The 24,226-nt window shown below is 42.8% G+C and overlaps 1 protein-coding gene across 1 annotated transcript; it reads right to left on the bottom strand.

Annotated features, from left to right (window-relative positions):
- On the bottom strand, positions 1 to 23,442 carry RTCB (RNA 2',3'-cyclic phosphate and 5'-OH ligase). Its single transcript, XM_066259976.1, has 12 exons — positions 23,268 to 23,442; positions 18,881 to 18,959; positions 17,639 to 17,706; positions 16,402 to 16,501; positions 13,948 to 14,104; positions 13,604 to 13,760; positions 11,623 to 11,782; positions 9,256 to 9,431; positions 8,519 to 8,707; positions 7,818 to 7,928; positions 6,006 to 6,125; positions 1 to 1,317 (listed from the first exon to the last, which is right to left on the bottom strand). The coding sequence occupies exons 1-12, from the start codon at positions 23,358 to 23,360 to the stop codon at positions 1,210 to 1,212; spliced, it is 1,518 nt and encodes a 505-aa protein (XP_066116073.1). The 5' UTR covers positions 23,361 to 23,442; the 3' UTR covers positions 1 to 1,209.
- Positions 23,443 to 24,226: the final 784 nt, after the last annotated feature.

The raw sequence follows: 24,226 nt of genomic DNA, 5'->3' as shown, positions 1-24,226 counted from the left end.
TCTGCTTTTCTCCAGCATTCCAAATAGCATCCAGAAGATATTCCAGTGGGGAGTTTTATTTTAAGTTGAGGGAAAAGCTGTAAGATTCCTTTTTAGGGCAAGTATCTAAAAGTACCCTAGGATAAAATAAGAAAACAGCTACTCTGTCCAAAGTGACTCAAGTACAAATATTAACTGTCCTAATGCTATAATACATTAAGCACAAAATACAAATAACACGTTACAACTTTATTAGATTTTTCTACTTTACTGGCTATTTAGACACAACTGAGGCCTTAGTAACCTATAACTTTAACATCTTCGAAATGTCACAATATATACATGAAATCTAATTACATGGCACAAGACTAGTCAGCCTGTCAATACAGAGCAGTCATTAATGTCACAGATGTGGTCACTCCCTTTTATAATGATTTGATCACCCATGTAAAGATATTCAGCATTATATGAGGATTCTCTGCTGCTATTGTGCAAGTTACTCAAGAAAAATCTGCCAGAACAGGTCTAATTAATGACAGATACTGACTAATGTTCTCCAGGTTAAGTCAAAACTCTGCCTTAGACTTAGAATGAAAAAGGCAGCATGTCTATGAAAAATCATTACTTTTTGGGTCCTTATTCCTACAATGCCATATGTATTCCCTTCTCAGTGTGTCCCGTTCCCCAATGATCTAATGTCCTGACGTGACCCTATGGTTGCTCTCCCAGTAAGAGTGGTATTTAGAATTCTGCTCAGTGCAGGGAAAAGGGGTGGATGGTGCATGAATGGACAAAGTAATAAAAGGAGGGCAGAGAGGACATTCTAAAACCTTCTCGTTTAATAGAGTATTCTTCATGACACCTGTCAGGATGTAAAGAGAACTTGGTGTGAACAAGTTCATTCTGATGATGAAAGACATGACCGAGTGAGGCAGTTTCTTAAACTATCCTCACCCCTAATAGATTTCCCTAAAAATCTGTGGGACGACCTGGAAGGAAGCAAATACATCTCTTTCCAGATGGGCACTATGTGACTCCTCCTAGAAGGTAATTTACAACGGTGGCTCCTGAAGGAGCAGCCTCCCCATCAGCCACTTCTGTAATGTGCAGTGATGGCCACACGCTCTGGAACCTGACAGGTGTCTGAGTCTTGCTGTCCGAAGAGCAGTTCAGTAAGGTCCACTTCCACTTCAGTGAGGTTCCTGGAGCCTGGCGGCCACCGCCAGGGCGCTACCCTTTGATGACAGCAATTGGTCTCAGTTTAATGGCCTTCTTGCTAATCCCAGCATCGTGGCAGGTGTTCACCACATCTGTCACATTCTTATAGGACTCGGGAGCCTGCAGGGGTGGAGGCAAACATTGTAAAAGTTCACTTAAACTTCACTTCTAATTAAAGAAATGCACATTAAAACAATACTGAAAAATTTCCCCTTATCAAATAAACAAAGATTAAAAAAGATGATTAAGTTCAGTGTTAGCAAGGGAGTAATAAGATAAACACTCTCATCTTGTTCTACATTTTTTCTGTATTTCCCCAAAGAACATTCACCACTTGAATAACTAAGAAAAGCAGTAAATGTAATTGAATAAAGCACACACACTAATACCCAACTGGAAGGAAGTGCACTGAACCGTCCCATTGGTGGTAATTATCTTTAGATGGTGGAGTTTTGGGCAATTTTGATTTCCTTTCTTTACAGATTTCTGTAGTTGTTACAATTCCTGAAATTAACCTATATTACCTTCACAAAAAGGGAAAGTTATTCTTCATATATATAAATAACACTATATATGTGCACCAATGTGTATATATGTACTCACATACAACACATAAATTCTGTGAATTTCTAGCAAGACTGCCTTCCTTCCTACCCAAACTCACTGTCTTGCCATTAGAGTGAATCTCACACACAACCTTCATCTCCATTCACGTCAACACAGGAATCTCAGGCCTCCCTGACAGATCCCCATATAGATCTGCACATACCCCTTTCTGCCCATTTCCCATTCTCTTCTGACTTCTGAGACCTTTCCATTGTGGCCTCTGAAACTTCTTCCACTGATTCAACTGCAAAATCCTCTCCCTCTTTCCTTCTTTAAATGTTCCCTTCACTTCTGTTCTTGCTGAAATGTGGATCTCCCCTAAGGAGGTTCCTCCTGCCTCCAACTTTCTGGAGTGGTGGCTGTTTTCTCTCTCAAACTGGGTTATGCAGTCAGGCTGAGAAGTGGGACAGGTGTTCTTTCTCTTCATGGTTCCTTCCAGACCATTCCCCCTCCTTCTGCCCTCAACACTCCCAGTTTTAGATCTTGCAGTCATCATTTATTACTACCTACTATATTTTCTTGTTGCAATTATCAGCTAGAGTCTGCAACACTTCCCACCATTACGTCAAGACTTCTAGTTCCTGGCTCACTGTCATCTCTCCTGCTATAATCCTGAGAGATGTTAGTGTTGAGAAAGAGGATCCTTTGAGCACCTTGGCTTCTTGGTTCATTGATTTCTGCTCCTTCAATGCTTACCTCAGCCATTAGCTCCCTGGGTCACACCCCAGAACTGGCATTACCAGTGATCACTACTCCTTCACTATGGTGGACTCAAGCATCTCAGGCTGGTGATCACAGCCTGTGTTTCTGCACATTCCCCCTCGTGCTCCACCTCTGATATTCCCTTACAACCCCCTCAACAACCTTGCCTCTTTGTCACCGTGTGGTACTTGTAACCCTGGTTAAAGGTAACCCAACCTCTATTTCATGCCTGCACCTCTACATGTGAATGTAATTATCAACATCTAACCACTGAATTTAGCTCAAGTGGGTCCTTGGTGCTGTCTTGCAATTATCCAAAATTTCACTAGACCAATTATTCTTTCTCTCTCTTAGGTGATTACTTCATACCTTCTCCTGCACTCTTATTCTAATTCCTGTTACACTGAAAAACTAAAAACAACCAGAACAGAATCTCCAAAACCCTCTCATCATTACTTCTTTCTATCTGCATTTGTGCCTTCTCTCCTTTTATCAAGGACGGATTACCTGATCTCCTAGCAAAGACCAACCCCACCTACTGGTCCACCAGATCCCATCTCCTCATATCTACTCAAGACAATGCTCAGTAATTTTCCCCTCTTCTAGTCAGCACGCAAACACATTAATCAGAGGCTATGTTATCTTCCGCTCAAAATTCTCCACTGTCTACCCATCATCTCAGAATGAGAGCCAAAGTCCTTGTGTAAAGGAAAAATAAAGGACCCACACAATCTGGCACTGCTACCTCTCTAACCTGGGTTGCTCATCACAGTGGCCTCCTTGTGGTTTCCTGAACATCCAAGCATAACCTCGCTTGGATTTTGCACCTGCTGTTCTCTCTGCCTAGAAAACTTAAACCCCTAGATACCCACACATCCCGTTCCCTCACTCTCTTAAGCTCTTCACTCAAATATTACCACCTTACTACACCCTCTTTAAAACTGTACCCACTCCCAAACTCTCCATATCCCTCATCTCATTTTTACTTTGTAGTACTTATCATCCTCTGACTCACTATAGGTTTTACTATTTGCTAAGTTTCATGAGACAAGAATTTGTTAGTTTTGGTCACGGCAGTATTCCTAGCACCTAAAACAGTACCTAACTACAGTTTATGTTTCACAACTATTAGCTGAATGAGTGAACTAAAAAGTATTGTAAAACAAGGAAGTAAAAAATATACATGTTAATAGTGGTTATCTCTGGAGGAATTCTAGATGTCCTGCTTTCTCTTTTGTATTTCCTAAAACCTCTTAATTAAACATGTATTGTTCTTAAAATCAGGGGGAAAATGGTTATTAAAAAACAAAGGCTGCCCTGGCCGGTTGGCTCAGTGGTAGAGCATCGGCCTGGCGTGCAGGAGTCGATTCCAGGCCAGAGCACACAGGAGAAGCGCCCATATGCTTCTCCATCCCTCCCTCTCCTTCCTCTCTGTCTCTCTCTTCCCCTCCCGCAGCTAAGGCTCCATTGGAGCAAAGTTGGCCCCGGCGCTGAGGAAGGCTCAGTGGCCTCTGCCTCAGGCGCTAGAATGGCTCTGGTTGCAACAGAGCAACGCCCCAGATGGGCAAAGCATCGCTCCCTGGTGGGCATGCCAGGTGGATCCTGGTCAGGCGCATGCGGGAGTCTGTCTGACTGCCTCCCGTTTCCAACTTCAGAAAAATAAAAAAAAAAATACCCCCCCCAAAGGCTTTGTCTTACTATGACTCATTAATTTGCTTTTGGTATTTACTCTGATTATTTATTTATTTATTTATTATTATTATTTTTGTATTTTTCTGAAGCTGGAAACGGGGAGAGACAGTCAGACAGACTCCCGCATGCGCCCGACCGGGATCCACCCGGCACGCCCACCAGGGGCAACGCTCTGCCCCTCCGGGACGTCGCTCTGTCGCGACCAGAGCCACTCTAGCGCCTGGGGCAGAGGCCAAGGAGCCATCCCCAGTGCCCGGGCCATCCTTGCTCCAATGGAGCCTTGCTGCGGGAGGGGAAGAGAGAGACAGAAAGGAAGGAGGGGGTGGGGGTGGAGAAGCAAATGGGCGCTTCCCCTATGTGCCCTGGCCGGGAATCGAACCCGGGTCCCCCGCACGCCAGGCTGACGCTCTACCGCTGAGCCAACTGGCCAGGGCCTTTACTCTGATTATTAATAACATCTGGAAAAAAGCTTGATACAGAAGACACTCATTACCACTTATAGTATCAAAAACTTGAAAAAATAATTGGAAGCTACTTAAAAATGTCAAATATGAGAAGAAACTTATATTTAATTGGTAGATTATTAGGCAATCATTAAAATTGACACAAACATTATTATAATGTGCTAGATTTAAAAAATGACTACAGGGAGCATCTGACTGTAGCATATGTGCTGTCAAAGCGAGCACACATAGGAAGCATTTGAGATCTCGCTACCCAGCATAGGTCGTCAGTTTGGCTCAAATAAACTTTTATAAAAATTCAAATAAACACCTCAAACCAAATATAAATAAGGAAATAAATGATTACATAATGTTTGTAATCTAGATTATTATTAGTTTTACAAAGAGCATTTATGGAAAACAATGGCAGTCAGTATCCTACAAAAGGAGGCAATAGTTTTCTTAGGGCACCAAGTTTCTGAATGATTCTTTTTCTTCTCTCTTAAACTTTTAAAAAAGGTTATATTGGCCTGACCAGGTGGTGGCGCAGTGGATAGAGCGTCGGACTGGGATGCGGAGGACCCAGGTTTGAGACCCTGAGGTCGCCAGCTTGAGTGTGGGCTCATCTGGTTTGAGCAAAGCTCACCAGCTTGGACCCAAGGTCGCTGGCTTGAGCAAGGGGTTACTTGGTCTGCTGAGGGCCCACAGTCAAGGCACATATGAGAAAGCAATCAATGAACAACTAAGGCGTCGCAACGAAAAACTGATGATTGATGCTTCTCATCTCTGCATTCCTGTCTATCCCTCTCTCTGACTCTATCTCTGTAAAAATAAATAAATAAAAATTAAAAAAAAGGTTATATTGCTTCTAACTTAAATATGTATATATGCGTACACACACACACACACACGTAGAGTTATATACATATAATTATTTAGTTTAAACAAAATCTTTGTTCCTTTATGAATCAGAAATGCTCCTAGACACTGCCTGTGTGTGATGTCACCCTGGCTTTAACCACTGGGTTAAAACTGTTCTCCCAAACATTTTCCCCTTGCCTTTTCGAATGTGCTCTCAAATTAAAATGTTAAGTGTACAGCTGTGCAGAAGGAAGGTTAAAATGAGCCAGCTCAAACTATTTCTAAAGCTTAAAATGTAGACAGAGACTACACGGAAGGTAAAAATCAATCTTATGGATGTGGCTTATAATTAACATCCAAATTACAGAAAAGACAATAATCAATTCTACTTGAGGTTATTTTAAAAATAATAATTTCTGTTAGCAATACCAAAAATTGCTGCCTCTGTACACTGGCATAAATCATACACATTTTATGCTCAATATTTATGAAAATTTCACTTACCTCTTCCATAACCAGTTTGGGTGAGGCAACACGAATTGCAATTCCTTTATCTGCCAGTTTGTCTAAAACATCCTGGAAATCTAAATTACGCCGAGATTTTGCTCGGGACAGTGCACGGCCCTAGATTGGGAAAGGAATAAATTTTACTTTTTATAAAGTCTGAGCTACAATTTATGTTCAATCCTAGCAATTATTTAAATCCTTAGAGTTATATAGGTTTTCGACTTCTTTATAAACTGAAAAAGGAGTTAAGAGACATTCTTGCCCTGGCTAGACAGCTCGGTTGGGTAGAGCATTGTCCGAAATGCAGAGGTTGCTGGGTTGATCCCTGGTCAGGGCACATACAGGAGCAGATCGACATTCCTGTCTCTTTCTCTCTCCATTCCTCTCTTGCTAAAATCAATAAATAGAATTAAAAAAAAGAGAGAATCTTGAACTATTTTAATTATTTTTATTTACTTATTTATTCATTTTAGAGGGGAGAGAGAGAGAGAAGGTGGGAGGAGCAGGAAGCATCAACTCCCATAGGTACCTTGACCAGGCAAGCCCAGGGTTTTGAACCGGCAACCTCAGCATTCCAGGTCGACGCTTTATCCACTGTGCCACCACAGGTCAGGCTAATTTTGAACTATTTTATCAACTTTTACATGTCTTTCATTATAACCTTTTGGAAACCAAATTTCTATCTACAATATACAGGGCATGTTTCTAATTACTATTAATGATCAATTCAATATAAATATAATAACTTTCAATTGTAAACAATATGTCTGCTATCACAAAAGTGTTGTACTCTTTATGACTTAAATAGTTTGTCAACCTTAGCACTACTGACATTCTGGAGGTAATGCTTTGTTGTGGGGACTGTCCAGTGCATTGTAGGATGGTTAGCATCATCCTTAGCCTCCACCCATTAGATGCCAGTAGCAAAACTCCCCTCCCTAACTGTAACAATCAAAGTGCCCCCAGACACACTGCCTGTGTGTGATGTCACCCTGGTTTTAACCACTGTGTTAAAATTAGGAGTTGGGAGGCAACTGGAAATGAAAAAGGATCAGAGAAAAAAGGACTGAAACCTATCTGTGACAGGTTATACTATGAGAGGGTATTCTAGACAGTTTCTATTTTATATTACATCACCAGCTGAGCACTGTGATGGCTTAGACAAGGGCTTGGCAAAATGGTTTGTGAGCCAAATCTGGCCTACCACAGCTGCTTTTGGAAATAAAGTTTTATTGGAACACAGCAATGCCCACTTGCTTATGTATTATTCATGGCTGCTTTTGCACTGCAATGGCATAATGGAATAGTTGCTATAGAAACCACATGGCCCCCAAAGCCTAAAGTATTTACTGTCAGATGCTTTACAGAAAAGTTTACCAGCCACTGTCTTAGAAGAGGCAGTATGTTGCTATAGTTGTGCAGTTTATGCACAGGTTCTGATTTGTAAATATGGCACATCCCCCAAATCTTGAGTGGACCCATCAAGTGAGGAGCAAATTATGCAAATGACAAGGTCCAGTAAAAATCTGCTTTGGTCAAAGTTGTAGCAGTTATGCTCGTGTGACAATTTCTCAGTCTGGATTTTATGGACTTGCAGAGATGAGAAAGTCACTGGTCCGACCATGACCCTGCTAATAGAAGAACTAGATGGTTGGTTCACCATATAGTACATGTGATGAGACTCAACTCAGGTAGAAAACAAGACCCAAACCTCAACTCTGTTAATGCACAATCCAGCACATTGATCTATCAAAATGCAAAACAACTAAGCTGAAGATAGTACGTCTAAGGAAGTTTTGTTTTCCTTACCGCTCCATGACAGGTTGTTCCGAAGGTCTCAGTCATGCCCTGCTCAGTGCCAGTAAGGACGTAACTACAGGTTCCCATGGTGCCACCAATGAGCACTGGCTGTCCAGTGAGCTAAAGATGCACACAAATCAAACATGTTAACATTTGGAGAAGCATGAGCTTTTTATGCCTGAGAGTTAAATTTGCTCTTGCACTGGAGGATTATGGGAGATATCTGAGCACCTAATGCATTTCTCTCACAACTATATTGACATTATTTTGGTTCTTATATAATTGAGAGGGGAGGGAGGAAGACGGGAATGAAAATGTGAGGACTAGGAAGGCAGCAGAAGGCAGACTGAATTGAATGCAAGAGCAAAACAAAATTCAAATGTGTAGATAAAGGTTATTAGGAAGAACCACCTTGCCCTCTCTAGACCTGTTTCCTCTTCTGTAACGCTATCAGTCAAACACCAAAAGGGTAAAATAAATGAAATAGATTGGATTTAATCTTAATCCTGTCTTCCAATCATCCAAAAGCCTTACAAAGATAACTCTCAAGCACAGATGATGGGGGAGTCACTGCTTCAGAGATGAGAAAACCCTGTTCTCATGGACGACAGATTTTCTCTCCACAATTGTTGCTTTCCTGTTTCACCCACTGTTAGAACTACCCAAGTCATGCACCCCATGTCTGGAACCACAAATGGCGTAGTACGTACCTGGTAATCAACAGCAATGAGGGGATGGTGAGGAGGGAAAGCTCGGGTGGATCCCTTTCTGTGTACTAACAGGGTCCGTTCCTTCCCGTCCACCACGTGCTGTTCCACTTTGGCGATATTGTGAGAAACATCATAGATCACGTGTAGGTCCAAGTCATCAGGCGTTGTGTTGAAGACCTTGGCAAAAGCCTAAGAGAAAAAGCTTAAGTCAAGAGTAGCCAGAACCAGCTCTTCAGAACTTACTGATTATACAGTCTGTTCCTGAAGGGAGTGAGGGATTTAAGACTTCAAAATAGCAGCGTTATTAATCTTCATGTAGAGGACAAAACCCGTCTTTTAGGCCACATAGAAATTCCATTCCATAAATTCCAACTTTGGCTGAGAAGCTGCTTGGCTTCTTGATCAAGCCGCTCTTGATCCCACCCTTCAGAATGGATGCTTCTTCCACCTTCTGAATGGCACTTAGTGAATGGCACCTCTAGCCTCCCTGCTGCTCAAGGAAAATTCAGGAGTAACGTTGGCTTCCCATCTTCCCTCATTCCCCCACACCTAATACTCTGCATATTTATTTTAAGGAGAGATACCAAAAGCTTAGACACTGCCAATATTTTAAATATTTATTATAAATTTCTTAAGCCAGATTTTACAGGTTCTGAGGCTCTCTAATTTGATAACATAATTTCAAAGCATTTAACTTCATCATGAATAACTTGGACCAGAAGAGCAACTCCAAGTACCTGACGAGTTAGGAAAGTCATGGAGGAGCGGTTGACCCAGGCATAGTTCCCAGCTGCCGCCATTCCCTTCAGGTAGTCCTGACCCTCTGGAGAAGCGATTCGAGCACAAGCCAACTGTCGGTCATTGACTATAATCTTGTCTCTCTTCATGGCTTTTTCCATAGCAACCAGGGCATCTGGAACAAGAGCCAGATTTCCCTTTATCATTCAGATCTACTGCAGATAGCTAGACTATATTCAAACCCACTCTATAAAAAAAGAAAACACAAGTAAAATACAACTTTCCCTTTGAAGTGTTTCTGAGTTCACCTATTTTTTGATCAAGGTATATTACTGAGAATCTCCTCTGTCAGAGCTGTGCCACAAGCTACAGGGCTACAAACACACCTGCCTCCAGGAGCCTGTAAGGGAAATGAGATGTGTACATGCGTAACAACAACATGATGCTAGTTACTGCTTTCCTGGCATGTGAATAAGAACAGGAGTAAAATACTTTATAATCATCATGGTTTTTAAAAATAATTTTCAATGACTTAGTGTAAAAGAACTGGATACAAGTTGCTAGATCCTCTGCAGGAAAATCAAATCCATGATAAAGTGTACAGAGAAGTACTCGGCAGAAAGTTCAGCAATACCAGTTACTGCTCCATATACAGTGTGTCCGTCAAGTCATGGTGCACTTTTGACTGGTCACAGGAAAACAACAAAAGACGACAGAAATGTGAAATCTGTATCAAATAAAAGGAAAACTCTCCCAATTTCATACCTATTCAGTGCAGTTTGATTTGGGCTCACGCACAGATTTTTTAGGGCTCCTTAGGTAGCTATCCCATATAGCCTCTACAGACTCATCACTGACTGATGGCCTACCAGAACGGGTTTCTCCACCAAACTGCCAGTTTCCTTCAACTGCTTATCCCACCAAGTAATGTTATTCCTATGTAGTGGCGCTTTGTTATAAACACACCGATATTCACATTGCACTTTGGTCACGGATTCGAATTTAGCAAGCCACAGAACACACTGAACTTTCCTCTGTACCGTCCACATCTTGACTGGCACGGCCATGGGCTGCTCTTCTGTATACACGGTGTTACGTCATCATCTGCGCATGCGCACATGCTGCCACATCATCCTACAGAAACTGGGAGGGTTTTCCTTTTATTTGGTGCAGATTTCACATTTCTATCGTCTTTTGTTGCTTTCCTGTGACCGGTCAAAAGTGCACCATGACTTTACGGACACACTGTATTTGCTAGATGAAATATTCTAATGGGTCAGGCTGGCACAAACTATTAAATTCCCATAGGATGAAATGTACACACAAGGATGAACTATAATATACAATTTAAAGTTTAAAATAATTTCCAAGTCTCTGTAACATTTCATATATTCATAAATCCTTTCACATATCATATAAATTATTCAGTTATCTTCTTGCTGGTTCCCTGCCTCCTACTTTTGTTCATGGTGTCTTTCAGTCATAAATGTCCTTTGTGTACAATTGTCGAAACTGCAAACATTATGTGTCCATGAAGCTACCTCTGAAATCTTGAAATCTTCCTCCTAACCATTCTACTTTGTCTTCTATAAGAATCCACAGGAAAACATTTACCAAATTAAGTTAATGTCTATAATATGAACTCCACAATTTAAGGTCCCTCTTGCTCTTTCTGGTGAGATAATAATAGTAAGAGTATACAAAGTAACTAGAACCAATTATTGAGTACTAAGCATCAGACACTGATATTATTCCATTTAAGCTCCTCTGACAATATCATATGAAAGAATTATTGCTATTTTTTCAGACAAGGAAGACCCAGTGAAGTTAAACTATTTTTTTTTTTTTTTTGTATTTTTCTGAAGCTGGAAACGGGGAGAGACAGTCAGACAGACTCCCGCATGCGCCAGACTGGGATCCACCTGGCACGCCCACCAGGGGCGACGCTCTGCCCACCAGGGGGCAATGCTCTGCCCCTCCGGGGTGTCGCTCTGCCACGACCAGAGCCTCTCTAGCGCCTGGGGCAGAGGCCAAGGAGCCATCCCCAGCGCCCGGGCCATCTTTGCTCCAATGGAGCCTTGCTGCGGGAGGGGAAGAGGGAGACAGAGAGGAAGGAGGGGGAGGGGTGGAGAGGCAGATGGGCGCCTCTCCTGTGTGCCCTAGCTGGGAATCAAACCCAGGACTTCTGCATGCCAGGCCGACGCTCTATCACTGAGCCAACCGGCCAGGGCCTAAGTTAAATTATTTGAGGCCTAGTTAGAACCAGCACAGTACAGTTCTAGAGACTTCTTTCTTAAATTCTATATGATTCCCCATAAAATGTACATTTTATTAGCACCAACCCAAAAATTAGGTCCAGAACATACCTGTGGCTACTTGGTGGCCCAAGCCTCTGCTCCCACTGTGGATCATCACACACACCTGTCCTTTATGGTCAATGCCCATTTTCTTAGCAGCATATTCATTGAAAATTTCATCAACTACTTGGATTTCTGCATAGTGGTTACCTGCTCCCAGCGTCCCCAACTGCAAATGTAAGAATGTCTGATAAAATAGTTTCTATTCTGAATTTAAAAAATCCATTTATAATCATATAGTTAAAAAACAACAAATAACAAAAACTAAAAAATAATCCCACAAATAGTGTTTAATGTAACAAAAAATTTTCTAAGCCTTTAGTAATGCTTCTTTCCTTTAAAGCAATATTCCACACAACAATAATGGAAGCAGCTCCTCAAGTTTATTGTATCATTACTGTTTGAGGTACACACATATTAAAAGCTTCATAAACCATAACCCATACGATTAAATGGCTCAAAATATTTTAGTCATCATTGAGAGAAGGGTGAAGTTTTGGGATGAACATCTGAGTTCCCTGACAGCATTATCCATCACTGAAAGACTATGTCCCTTAACTGGAGCTAGTAGATGATTTAGAGAACCAGAGAATGGCAGTGCTTAAATAATTTTTAGAAGTTGCCTAGCTTTAACCATCCCAATTTTCAGATAAGAAAATGAGACCCAAATAGGCAAAAGAGACTTGCCCAAGGTCACTGTGATTTATTGGCAAAGTCATCAAAACCATCAAAATTAGCTATATATTTCAAACATCTGGTATATTCTTATCTCATGGACACCATGAACTGACAAGGTACCTCTTTTCATTTTACACATGAGAAACTTTCCGCCAAATCTTAAGACTGTCAAAGTATGTACATACGCATTTTTAGCATACTTTTTGAGCCCACTTAATATCCCATTTTCTTCCATCCACTTCTAAGTCATGATATCTTGTTTCATTTTGTGAATACTGACAAGCTCCTAATAGCTTTTTTTTTTCTTTCCATTTTCTGAAGCTGGAAACAGGGAGAGACAGTCAGACAGACTCCCGCATGCACCCGACCGGGATCCACCCGGCACGCCCACCATGGGGCGACGCTCTGCCCACCAGGGGGCGATGCTCTGCCCATCCTGGGCGTCGCCATGTTGCGACCAGAGCCACTCTAGCGCCTGAGGCAGAGGTCACAGAGCCATCCCCAGCGCCCGGGCCATCTTTGCTCCAATGGAGCCTTGGCTGCGGGAGGAGAAGAGAGAGACAGAGAGGAAAGTGCGGCAGAGGGGTGGAGAAGCAAATGGGCGCTTCTCCTGTGTGCCCTGGACGGGAATCGAACCCGGGTCCTCAGCACACTAGGCCGACGCTCTACCGCTGAGCCAACCGGCCAGGGCCTAATAGCTTTTTTAAAAATTTAATATTTTTATGCAAAACACAGTTTATTCTTGTATTATTATTAATTATTATTATTATTTTTTTTTTGTATTTTTCTGAAGTTGGAAACGGGGAGGCAGTCAGACAGACTCCAGCATGTGCCCGACCGGGATCCACCCGGCATGCCCACCAGGGGGTGATGCTCTGCCCATCTGGGGCGTTGCCCTGTTGCAACCAGAGCCATTCTAGTGCCTGAGGCAGAGGCCATGGAACCATCCTCAGCGCCTGGGCCAACTTTGCTCACATGGAGCCTTGGCTGCGGGAAGGGAAGAGAGAGACAGAGAGGAAGGAGAGGGGGAGGGGTGGAGAAGCAGATGGGCGCCTCTCCTGTGTGCCCTGGCCGGGAATCGAACCCAGTTCTCCTGCACGCCAGGCCGATGCTCTACCACTGAGCCAACCGGCCAGGGCCTCCTAATAGCTTTTTAAGAGTAAGAATGAAGCATAAACAAACAAATCTGTGCTCATTCTGATACACTGTGAAAAACCTGGGGATATACATTCATTGCATCGAAGACATTACTTTTCCACCAACAACAAAACAGGAAAAATATGAACACATTCCTCTCCAAAGTAAGTGGTACCTGAGGAAGGCCTCTTTTTTTTGCCCTTGCAGAGACCTTATTGGGGTCAGCTTGCAGCATTCTTCCATACTCCTCACAGTGCTCCTTGTCTTCAGCCCAGGCATAGCCTTCTCTTAGCGACCAGTCCACACCCATTTCCAAGGCCTCTTCCAAGTCTCTGAGTAGGTAATAAGGTACTAGTCACTTCACAGGTAAGGCAGATCAAAACCTAAGGTTGACCACATCTCAAAGGGCAGAGAAAACACCATATTTACCATCGCCAGGGTGCCCTACATTGGAAATGAATTATGAGGGTCTTATGGGTATTATTTCTCTCATTCCATTTATTGGAAACGTGTGCTTACTTGGCATTCATTGGGATGACACCTTTGGATCCCACCCCAACAGGAATGTGATCAAACATTGCTTGGGCAAGCTGCTCCTTCACAGGCTGGACGTCACTTTCATCTAAGTTGGTTCTTAGCAAGCGGACACCACAGTTGATGTCAAATCCGACGCCACCTACAAAACAGAAAAGTTAAGCAAATATTAGGGGAACCAGGTAGTTGGGCATTGTTACCTGTGGTTTACCACAATTAAAACAGGTTTGAAAAGACAGCCATTCTTTTAAAGATAACTTTTATAGTAGCGAATAAAGTGGTTCTCTATGGGTAAAGTCAGATGATATCAAAACAATTTAAAGTAACTGACATACTGCCTGACCAGGCGGTGGTGCAGTGGATAGAGCATCGGACTGGGATGTGAAGGACCCAGGTTCGGAACTCTGAAGTTGCCAGCTTGAGCGCAGGCTCATCTGGTTTGAGTAAGGCTCACCAGCTTGCGCCCAAGGTCACTGGCTTGAGCAAGGGGTCAGTCTGCTGTAGCCCCTCAGTCAAGGCACATATGAGAAAACAATCAATGAACAACTAAGGTGCCGCAACAAAGAATTGATGCTTCTCATCTCCTCATCTCTCTCCCTTCCTGTCTGTCCCAATGTGTCCTTCTCTGCCTCTGTCTCTGTCAAAAGAAAAAGAATAAAATAAAGTAACTGACATACTAACGGTACTTCGTGGGTCCGGGAGGCAATAATGAACAATCAGAGATTAAAATGTGGATTATGTGTTTCTTTTTTTCCTTGGTCACTCTTGTTGGAGGTTTATGAATTCTATTACATTTTTCAAAGAACCAACTTTTGAATTTGCTGATCCTTTCTACCGAATACTGTTTCATTAATTTTGCCCATCTTTCTACTTTCTTTGGGTTTTTCATTTGTTGTTCTTAGAGATCTCTAACTTTACAAGATAGATGCTTAGATCATGGGTATCTCAACCTTTTTTCTTTTTCAATTTGTGTGTTAAGGCTACATATTTCTATCCACGTATGACTTTAATAGCAACCCACAATTTTTAGACATATTTTTACTAATATTAAATTATTTTGTATTTTTATTGTGATTTTTTTGACCCATGAATTAAACACATATTGCTTAATTTATAAATACATGAGGTTTTAAAAATAATTTTGTTGCTGTTAATGATTTCCAACTTAATTCCACTATGGTAGGAGAATATCCTCTATATCACTGGTTCTAAAGTGTGGTCCAGAGACCCCCTCGGGTCTAAGGCTAAATGTAAAATAATGCTAAGACATTATTATTAGCCTTTTAAACTTATTCTCTTGAGTGTAAAGTTTTCCAAAGACCACATATCATGTGATAACATGTCTGCTCTGATGGATAATGAAATATTTATTTGTATGTTATTATTCTAAAAATGTCTCCACTTTTATGTCTAGTAAGGTAAACACCGATAAAAGCCTTGAGATCAACTCTCAAAATATTTTATGAGTAAAGGGGTCCTGAGTCCAAAATTTTTGAGAACTGCCTCTCTATGATTTCAGCGCCTTGAAATTTGAGACCTGCTTTCTGGCTCAGCACCTGGTCAATTCTGGTGAATGTCTGTGTGCACTTGAAAAAATGCACATTCTATATACAGTTCTCGGATGCGCTGGAATGTGCATGTACACACCATGCAATTATATGGGGGTCAAGATACCAAGTTTGTCAACTGGATTGCTCATATCATCTGTATCCTTACTGACTGAAATCTACCATTACCTGAAGAGAAAAACAGCGTTAAATGTTGGGCTCATGTATTTTTATTTTTATTTGGATCATAGCCTCACAAATTCTTACTGCCATAATAGCTTTCCCATGTTCTCAAATAGACTTTTAAAAAAAGTTTTATTTAGTCTTTTTTGTTATTCCCAGTAAGGGATTGGTCTGAAACAACCATGTTTACCATCGCCAGAGGCAGAACTCTCAACATGTAATTTATATTTTTCAGACTCTGAAAGTAAATATATTTCTTCTGGTGAGAAATACCTTCAGTGAAAGCCTCCCTCAGCAGAAACGGTATCTGCCACTAGAGTGAATAATGAGGACAAGGACAGCAAACGAGCACCTCCTGTGTGCACAGCACTGATCCCAGTGTTTGATACAGCCTCACTCAACTCATCCTCACAGTAATGCTCCCATCTGCCCGAGAGGTCCACACTGTGCCGGGAAAGTGTTTCAGCGTGCTTTGTAGCCAGTGTGAGAATAGTGCCTGGCCTATAGTAAGAGCCTAAAGAATTCTCAATAAATATACGCTAGGAGCCTCTGAGTGTCCAGTGTGAATTCTCTCAGGAAATGCAGAAAAGGAGTGATAGGGTTTGATGAGACAGAGACAAACCCACAGGAAGCAACCATGCTCCAGTTCAGAGAGGCGACGACACACTGAGAGACACTAACAGCTGACAGCAGCGTGCGGTCTCCTTACCTGGGGATACCACTGCTCCAGGATCATTCATATCAAAGGCTGCCATGTTCCCAATAGCGAACCCATAACCCGAATGGACATCAGGAAGCCCAATTGATCGCTGAAAGACAACAAGAAGAGAAATCCCGCTTTCTCAGCCTGGCGTCTGGTGGCCTCTCAGGCCTGATACCGGCCCCCAAAGAGGCGGCAGGCGAAAGCCTCCCACATCAAGATCCTAGTTTCATAAAATATTCTCCACTGGTGAAAATCAGGTGTAAAATCTCCTCATCATAAAGTTAATATAGTGGAGAAAAATCCTTATAAAGTCTGTCCGTTAAACTAAGGAAACCTAAAACAGAAAAGCCTCCGATAACATGATACAGGAGGACCACAGACTGACTTTAATGTGTCATTACGTTTTAAAGACATCTAAAGATAGGCACTGACAAGTCATGGTCATGTCAGATTTAAAGGAGAGAAATATCTGATTATATAGGTCCTTAGTGTTCAAGCAATCACAGACAAATGTAATCCATTTGATGGTACAAACACTGTATACCTTCTAACCTGGGGCCTAGAAAGGGATCCTGACCCGGGAGGAATGCAAGTCAAACATGGGGAGGATGTACAGAGGTCCCGAGATACTCGCGAGTGCTTCACATATATAAGCCGTGTCTTTTTATCTCCCCCTCGACCCCACTCCACAGTGCCTAGCAGAGTAACTGGCATAACGACCTCAAAAAATGTCTGTAGATTGGATTCATTTTAACATCTACCTGCAATGGTGGAATCTAAATGTTAGACTGCAGTGGGGGCCCACTCGTACCATCCAGTTTGACTGCCATTACCCTCTTTGAATCATGTCCAGAACAGCTATACTGTCCTCTCTCCCTCTCCTCAGTCCCAACCTTAAAATTCTTTCTGTTTCTTCTCCAATCATCCTTTTAAATGGGGCCAGTGAAAACTACAATGGGGGCAAACTAACCTAGGAAAAATGATGGACAATGACAAAGAAACCAGAACACATTAGAAACTACTTTGAAGGTTCTCAAAAGCTTACCGATTGTAGCCAAAGGCAATTAAAACATGTGATGCCATTCAGGCCCAATTATTTCTTTATGGTCCATGGTTATGACTAGACGTTCAAAGGTCACTATCTAAATGACACCACTATCAGTTAGGCACAGCCTCTCATACATTCAACAAACTTTTAGACTAAGAGAAAATACCACGATGAAAGCTTTGCACACGGACTCACATGAATAATCCCAGGCAGGGCTGCCACATTGCCAATCTGTTTCATGGCAGGCAGGAAGCCACCAACACCTGAAGACAAAAATTCAAAATTAGGAAAGAGGAGACACTGAATTTTAGTAAGTATGATATATTCATGTATTTCTGGATTGCAGTACATGAAGGGAAGTGATCAGAACTACTAAAACAAAGCGCTTATGAGATGAAGTGTGGAGGCAGCTTCCTCAGAAGGCAGCACATGCAGAGAAAGGCGGTGAGGGCAACCAGACTAACGACACACACCTGTCCATATTCTGTGCAAGCCATAGACAGTTGTTTGCAAATGTACTGGGAGACGTAAAACATAACTATTAAACACTATGTGGTCAATATAAAAAATGTATTTTCATAGTTCATATTATTTATCAGAAAACATCAATACTGGGTTTATTCTAGGTGACAAAGAAGGGCAATGCAGAGCTGGGAAAACACTGGATTAAGAGTCAGGGGACCAGGGGTTCTAGTCCCAGCTCTGTCTCTTTGTTGCTCTGTCATTTTAGAAAAATCAGCATACCCTGGTGGGAGGTAGGTGGGATTTAGTTAGTTGATCTAAAAAATAAAAGGGTTAAAATTAGATTTCAATTCTACCATCACTATTAGAGCTTTGTATTTAAACTTAATATGCTTAACTCTAAACTTCGCTGATGTCCAGAAAGATAGGTATAACAAACTCTATTTTATAGATGAGATACCTGAAGTTAGGTGAGGCTAATCAGTGTATTCATTAAGAATACTGACTTTGGAAACATGTACTCCTGGGTCTGAAATCTGGCTCTGTCACCAAAAAGCTGTGTAATATCAGACAAATTAAAATTATTTAACTTCACTGAACCTTGACTTGCACATCTTTGAAATGGAGACAATATCTTCGCCTCAGTTAGTCTAAGAATTACACAGACAACCTAAGTAAAGCACAAAGTGAAATGCCTGGTACATAGTAAATGCACAATAAATGGTAGCTCTCATTATTGTCAAAGGTCAGCTTCAGAACCAACCAGGTCCATCCAGCTCCAAATGGTTTCTACAAGGTCAGGTAACTAACAATGTAACCACAAATTAGAAACAGATTTCTGGTCTCATTTCAAGTCTTGGTCACTTGACAATATTTTTGTATTTTTAAATTATGTATTATCTGAATTAGCATATTTTTTAGGCTACAGGGAAGACAGTTCTTACACTACCACATGTAAAATTCTACTGTACTTACCGCCACCTCGACAGGCGTTCCGTAATTCTTCAAACATTAATTTTTCCAGCGCATCATTCACATAGAAAACTCCTTCAACCTGATACCAAAGAAAAGGAAAAACTACATCTGAGCACATGTGCACGATGTACAGATACTGGATATATACAAACACTGTATGTAATATTCATTTTGCTTTACTCTTTTAAAATATTATACTTTCAGATTTAGAACAAGCAGAAGACTTTCTATCAAAAAGACAAGGGGGGTGGGGCGCTGGGTGAAAAAGGTGAAGGGATTAAGAAAAATTTATAGATACAGACTACAGTGTAGGGATTACCAGAGGGAAAGGGGGGTGGGGGAGAAAGAGGAGGGTAGAATAGATGGTGATGGGGGGAGACTTGACTTGGGGTGGTGAACACACAATGAGAATTGTCAACTGAGACCTGTATAACTTTTTAACCAATGTCACCCCAATAAATTCAATAAAATTTTAAAAAATATTGCAAGGTGTTCCCAACCTTAAATACAGATGCCTTTGAACAACATAGGTGTTTACAGCACTGACCGACCCCCCCCCCCCATGCCGTGCATAAAAATCATGTGTAACTTTTGAATCCCCCAAAACTTAACTACAAATAGCCTAATTGTTGACCGGGAGCTTTACTGATAACATGAACAGTCAATTAACACATATTTTGTATGTTACATGTATCAGTACTGTATCCTTACAGTAAAGTAAGCTAGAGAAAGGAAAATATTAAGAAAATCCTAAGGAAGAGAAAACACATTAACAGAATTTATTGAAAGAATTGTGTATAAATTGACTTATGCAGTTCAAACCCATGTTGCTCAAGAGTTAACAGTGTATCTTAAAAACGTATTTTGAAATGTTTACAAATTGTCTTATTCTCCTACTCTCAAAGCCACATTTAAGAATTTAACAGGTAAAATATTTTGTGCAGGTGAAAAGGTCTCAGTACTGTTGTGCTTCTAAGGTATCAATGGGTTTTTAAAAAACAGATGACTCAAACTTTCAAATTACAAACAAAAATGCAGTCACCTAACTTATGTGTACTTTTTCTGTGCCTGAAGCAATAGCGCATCACACTTTATAGTGTCCTATGCTATCTATACTTAGGTAAATGGTGAACAAAATAATTTAACACATAGCTATGTGGCTATGTGCTCAGTTCTAGAATCTACATAATCTTAAGATTATTCTTATTGATAATAGGGATACAATTATGTAACTAACACTGAATCTACATAATCTTAAGATTATTCTTACTGATAATAGGGATACAATTATGTAACTAACACTGAAGGCCAGAACATTTTTTTTTTAATTTTTTATTTATTTATTCATTTTTTAGAGAGGAGAGAGACAGAGAGGGAGAGAGAGGAGAGAGAGACAGAGAGAGAGAAGGGGGGAGGAGCTGGAAGCATCAACTCCCATATGTGCCTTGACCAGGCAAGCCCAGGGTTTCAAACCGGCAACCTCAGCATTTCCAGGTCGATGCTTTATCCACTGCGCCACCACAGGTCAGGCAAGGCCAGAACATTTTTAACAGAAATCACATTTTATGAAGAAATGGCTCAGTAATGGAGATTTAATACTCACTCATCCAGAGAAGTAAATTCCTTTCATAAGAAGGTAGTTTCTCTCAGCGGTAGAGCATCGGCCTGGCGTGCGGGGACCCGGGTTTGATTCCCGGCCAGGGCACATAGAAGAAGCGCCCATTTGCTTGTCCATCCCCCCCCCCTCTTCCTCTCTGTCTCTCTCTTCCAAGATGGCCCGGGCGCTGGGGATGGCTCCTTGGCCTCTGCCCCAGGCGCTAGAGTGGCTCTGGTCGGGCAGAGCGACGCCCTGGAGGGGCAGAGCATCGCCCCCTGGTGGGCAGAGCGTCCCCCCTGGTGGGCGTGCCGGGTGGATACTGGTCGGGCGCATGCGGGAGTCTGTCTGACTGTCTCTCCCCGTTTCCAGCTTCAGAAAAAAAAAAAAAGATAAAAATAAATAAATAAATAAAAAATAAAAGAAGGTAGTTTCTGCATTTTGCCATTCCATGAATAAAAATACCAGTGGATGGAAAGTGCCTTCAGTACAATTTCAAAGGGTCTCATTTTCACTTCCCCAAACACTTACTGAGGACTTACTCTACGTCAGGTGCGGTACTGGGCACGAGGGGAGACAGAAGGACCCTGCTTGAGGAGCGTCCTGGTGAGGGTGCAGCCCAGACAAACAAATTTAAGAGCATGGCGAGCACGTGCTACATAGAAGCACACGATGCCATCTATGCAGGATCTGATGAAGTGGCTCAGGGTCTGGGAAGCCTGGGGGGGGGGAGAGGGGCTTCACTGGTAGCTTACTTTCTGTACACAGTTTCCTCACTGTTTGAGTGGCTCTTTAAGGACACTAGAGACATCACTGGGACAGTAGAACATTTAGGAGTGGAACACAAAGATGACATAAAGATGGGAGGGGCGTGGTTTTAGGGAACAGAGAGGGATTTCTAGTGCTGCGTGTGGGTCTTAGAGAAGGAATGGAGATTACAAAAGACAGGATCATCAATGGGGAATTCATCACTTTCATAAGGATGGGAACACAATGTAAGCTTGGCATAGAGGTTGGTGACTTTTTAAGAGTAATATATCAGGATTTTGACTCCCTCTTCTCAAGGTAACAGGTGGTAACAAAGTGTTGCACAAATAGTTAAGCCAGAACTGCTGTTCGCAGGGATGGCAGAGTGTTACTGTCTCTTTAGGACGATTATGTCATGGTGATTTTTATATTCTACTTCTTTGTTCAAGGAACCAACTTACCCAGAGACCTACCACGTGGAACAGCAAAAAGGAGCCTTTATGACTGCAGGTCTTTCCTCCCCTCAGTGTCTAGCCAAGTGCTGTACTCACTGGGGACTCTCACTCAGTATGTTTTTTTGTTTTGTTTTGTTTGTATTTTTCTGAAGTTGGAAACAAGGAGACAGTCAGACAGATTCCCGCATGCGCCCGACTGGGATCCACCCGGCACGCCCACCAGGGGGCGATGCTCCGCCCATCTGGGGCACGCTCAGTTACAACCAGAGCCATTCTAGCACCTGAGGCAGAGGCCACAGAGCCATCCTCAGTGCCCGGGCCAACTTTGCTCCAATGGAGCCCTGGCTGCGGGAGGGGAAGAGAGAGACAGAGAGGAAGGAGGGGGGAGGGGGGGAGAAGCAGATGGGCGCCTCTCCTGTATGCCCTGGCCGGGAATCAAACCCGGGACTCCTGCACACCAGGCCGACACTCTACCACTGAGCCAACCACCCAGGGCTCACTCAGTATGTTTTGATGTTGAACAAAAGGGTGGAGTGGCGATCAAGAACTTTTACGAGGGCCGATCAATCCTTCAGAGCACCTGCATGGCCTCTGAAAGGATGTCAAAAGCCACCAAACAACACGTGCCCCAAAACCTCACAAATGCCTTCTTACTTCTTCACTTTAATGGGCGATAATGGGCACAAAAGGCAACGAGACCTGAGAGATCAGCAGCCAGGCTTTCCAACCCTCCGGTCCCGGACCCCCAGTCTCCACCCCATCAGAAGGGAATGGGACACCCCCCTGCCCGGTCCTGCTAGACCAGGGGTCAGGAACCTATGGCTCGCGAGCCAGATGTGGCTCTTTTGATGGCTGCACCTGGCTCGCAGACAAATCTTTAATAAAAAAAATAATGTTAAAAATATAAAACATTCTCAGGTATTACAATCCATTCATTTCCTACCGCTCATGTTCATGGTTGCGGGTGGCTGGAGCCAATCACAGCTGTCCTCCCGGACAACACCAAATTTTTATTGGATAATGTGTAACGTACACAGGTCGTTGTATGGCTCACAGAATTACATTTTAAACAATGTGGCATTCCTGGCTCTCTCAGCCAAAAAGTTTCCCGACCCCTGTGCTAGACTATAGCAGCTAGAGTATCTCACCAGGTGGGCAGAGGGAACTGTGTCACCGACTGTCCCAAGGTCCTTCTGGGAAGTGAGCAGTAAAAACAAACAGCATCCGCCCTGGGAATTTTCTAGGTTATCGCTAGGAGCAAAACCGTTTAATTAAAAACCAACACGGGGCAGTGAATGCTAAGAGCGTAGTTCAGAGGACCAGCGTGACTCCGGGGAACGGAGTACCAGTTCCAGCGACTCCACCCTGCACTGGCTGGGCAAATTCGCAAAAGACAACGACTGTCTCCAAATCTCAAGCACATAACGCCTCTCACGGTGCGTTTGTGAGACTCGTGTGTGAAACAGGTTTGCAAACTGCACTTTCGCCGCGGGGCCTGAGGGCGTGGAGAAGGCCCGGTCGGTGGCCAGGGAGGCGCCGCGGGCCCCCAGCCGGGAAGGCCCCGCCACTGGGTCCTGCTCCCCCGCCTCACCTGCATGTTGGGCACAAAGCCCTTCTTGATTCTCCAGGAGTTTTTATTGATCTTTTCCAAGAACTGCAGCTCATCGTTGTACGTGCGACTCATGGTGGCGACCAAATAGCAACTCCCCGCTCCCCTTTGAAGAGAGCTGCCGCGCTGTCGAGTCGCTGGAGGCACCACCTTCCGGAACTCGACGCACAGGCGCGATCAGCTCCAGGGCCGGATGGGCTACGGCAAGTGCCGAGGCTCCAACGTCGTCGCACAACCGCTTTTTTTCCCTCTCAGTTAAGTTAGAGTGCCCTCTGGTGTTTAACTTTTGGGATGGCTTATTAGTTACTCTCTTCTAGGCTAAAGCTAAACCAGCTAAATCCAGTCGTTTTTAGTATGATCTAGTTATTCCCCCCCCCCCCTTTTTTTTGAAATGGTAGCAGCACTGGAAAACGCGCCGAGTCTGGGTCAGGTCCGGCTGGTCTAATGAATAAGTCAGCTTGGAGTTTCATCCCCAGCAGTTAGGGGGGAAAGAGGCCTGCACCTGAGAACAATGAGCATGTTTAAATAAATACCACAACTGAACATTTGCAGTGTTTCAGAGTGAATTTGTGCATATCCCTTCAATAACTTTGATGTCAGAAAAGAGCATCCCGAAGAATGAAACATGACAATTTATCACTGATTATAGCAAACACTCATGGGACAGCTATTATGGCCAGATGTGCACTCCAGAATGAGTTAATGCCAGTCTCTGTGGATAGCCAGCGCTTCCCAGTCTAACCTTTTTTGGCGACAAAGTACTCTATGATTATGCTTTTATCCGCAGTGTCTTTTGTTCGGAGTAATAAATGAGCTTTCAGTGATTTCATTGTCTAATCCTACCTCTTGTGAAGAATAGTGACTTTAGAATCAGAAAGACGGATTCAATTTCTACCTCTGCCCTTTACTGGCTTTGCATGGTTAATTTCTCTTAATCTTTG

Source organism: Saccopteryx bilineata, chromosome 1, assembly GCF_036850765.1.
Source record: "Saccopteryx bilineata isolate mSacBil1 chromosome 1, mSacBil1_pri_phased_curated, whole genome shotgun sequence".
NCBI classification, from domain to species: Eukaryota; Metazoa; Chordata; class Mammalia; order Chiroptera; family Emballonuridae; genus Saccopteryx; species Saccopteryx bilineata.
The sequence above is the reverse complement of the archived record's forward strand: the minus strand, read 5'-3'. Positions and strand labels throughout refer to the sequence as shown.

Bases quoted from the DNA above. Each gene is read 5' to 3' on its own strand.
- RTCB (XM_066259976.1), bottom strand. From the start codon at position 23,360: ATGAGTCGCACGTACAACGATGAGCTGCAGTTCTTGGAAAAGATCAAT. The intron at 18,960-23,267 runs GTGAGGCGGGGG...CTTTGGTATCAG, and splicing joins GCTTTGTGCCCAACATGCAG to GTTGAAGGAGTTTTCTATGT. The intron at 17,707-18,880 runs GTAAGTACAGTA...TTTTGTCTTCAG, and splicing joins GAACGCCTGTCGAGGTGGCG to GTGTTGGTGGCTTCCTGCCT.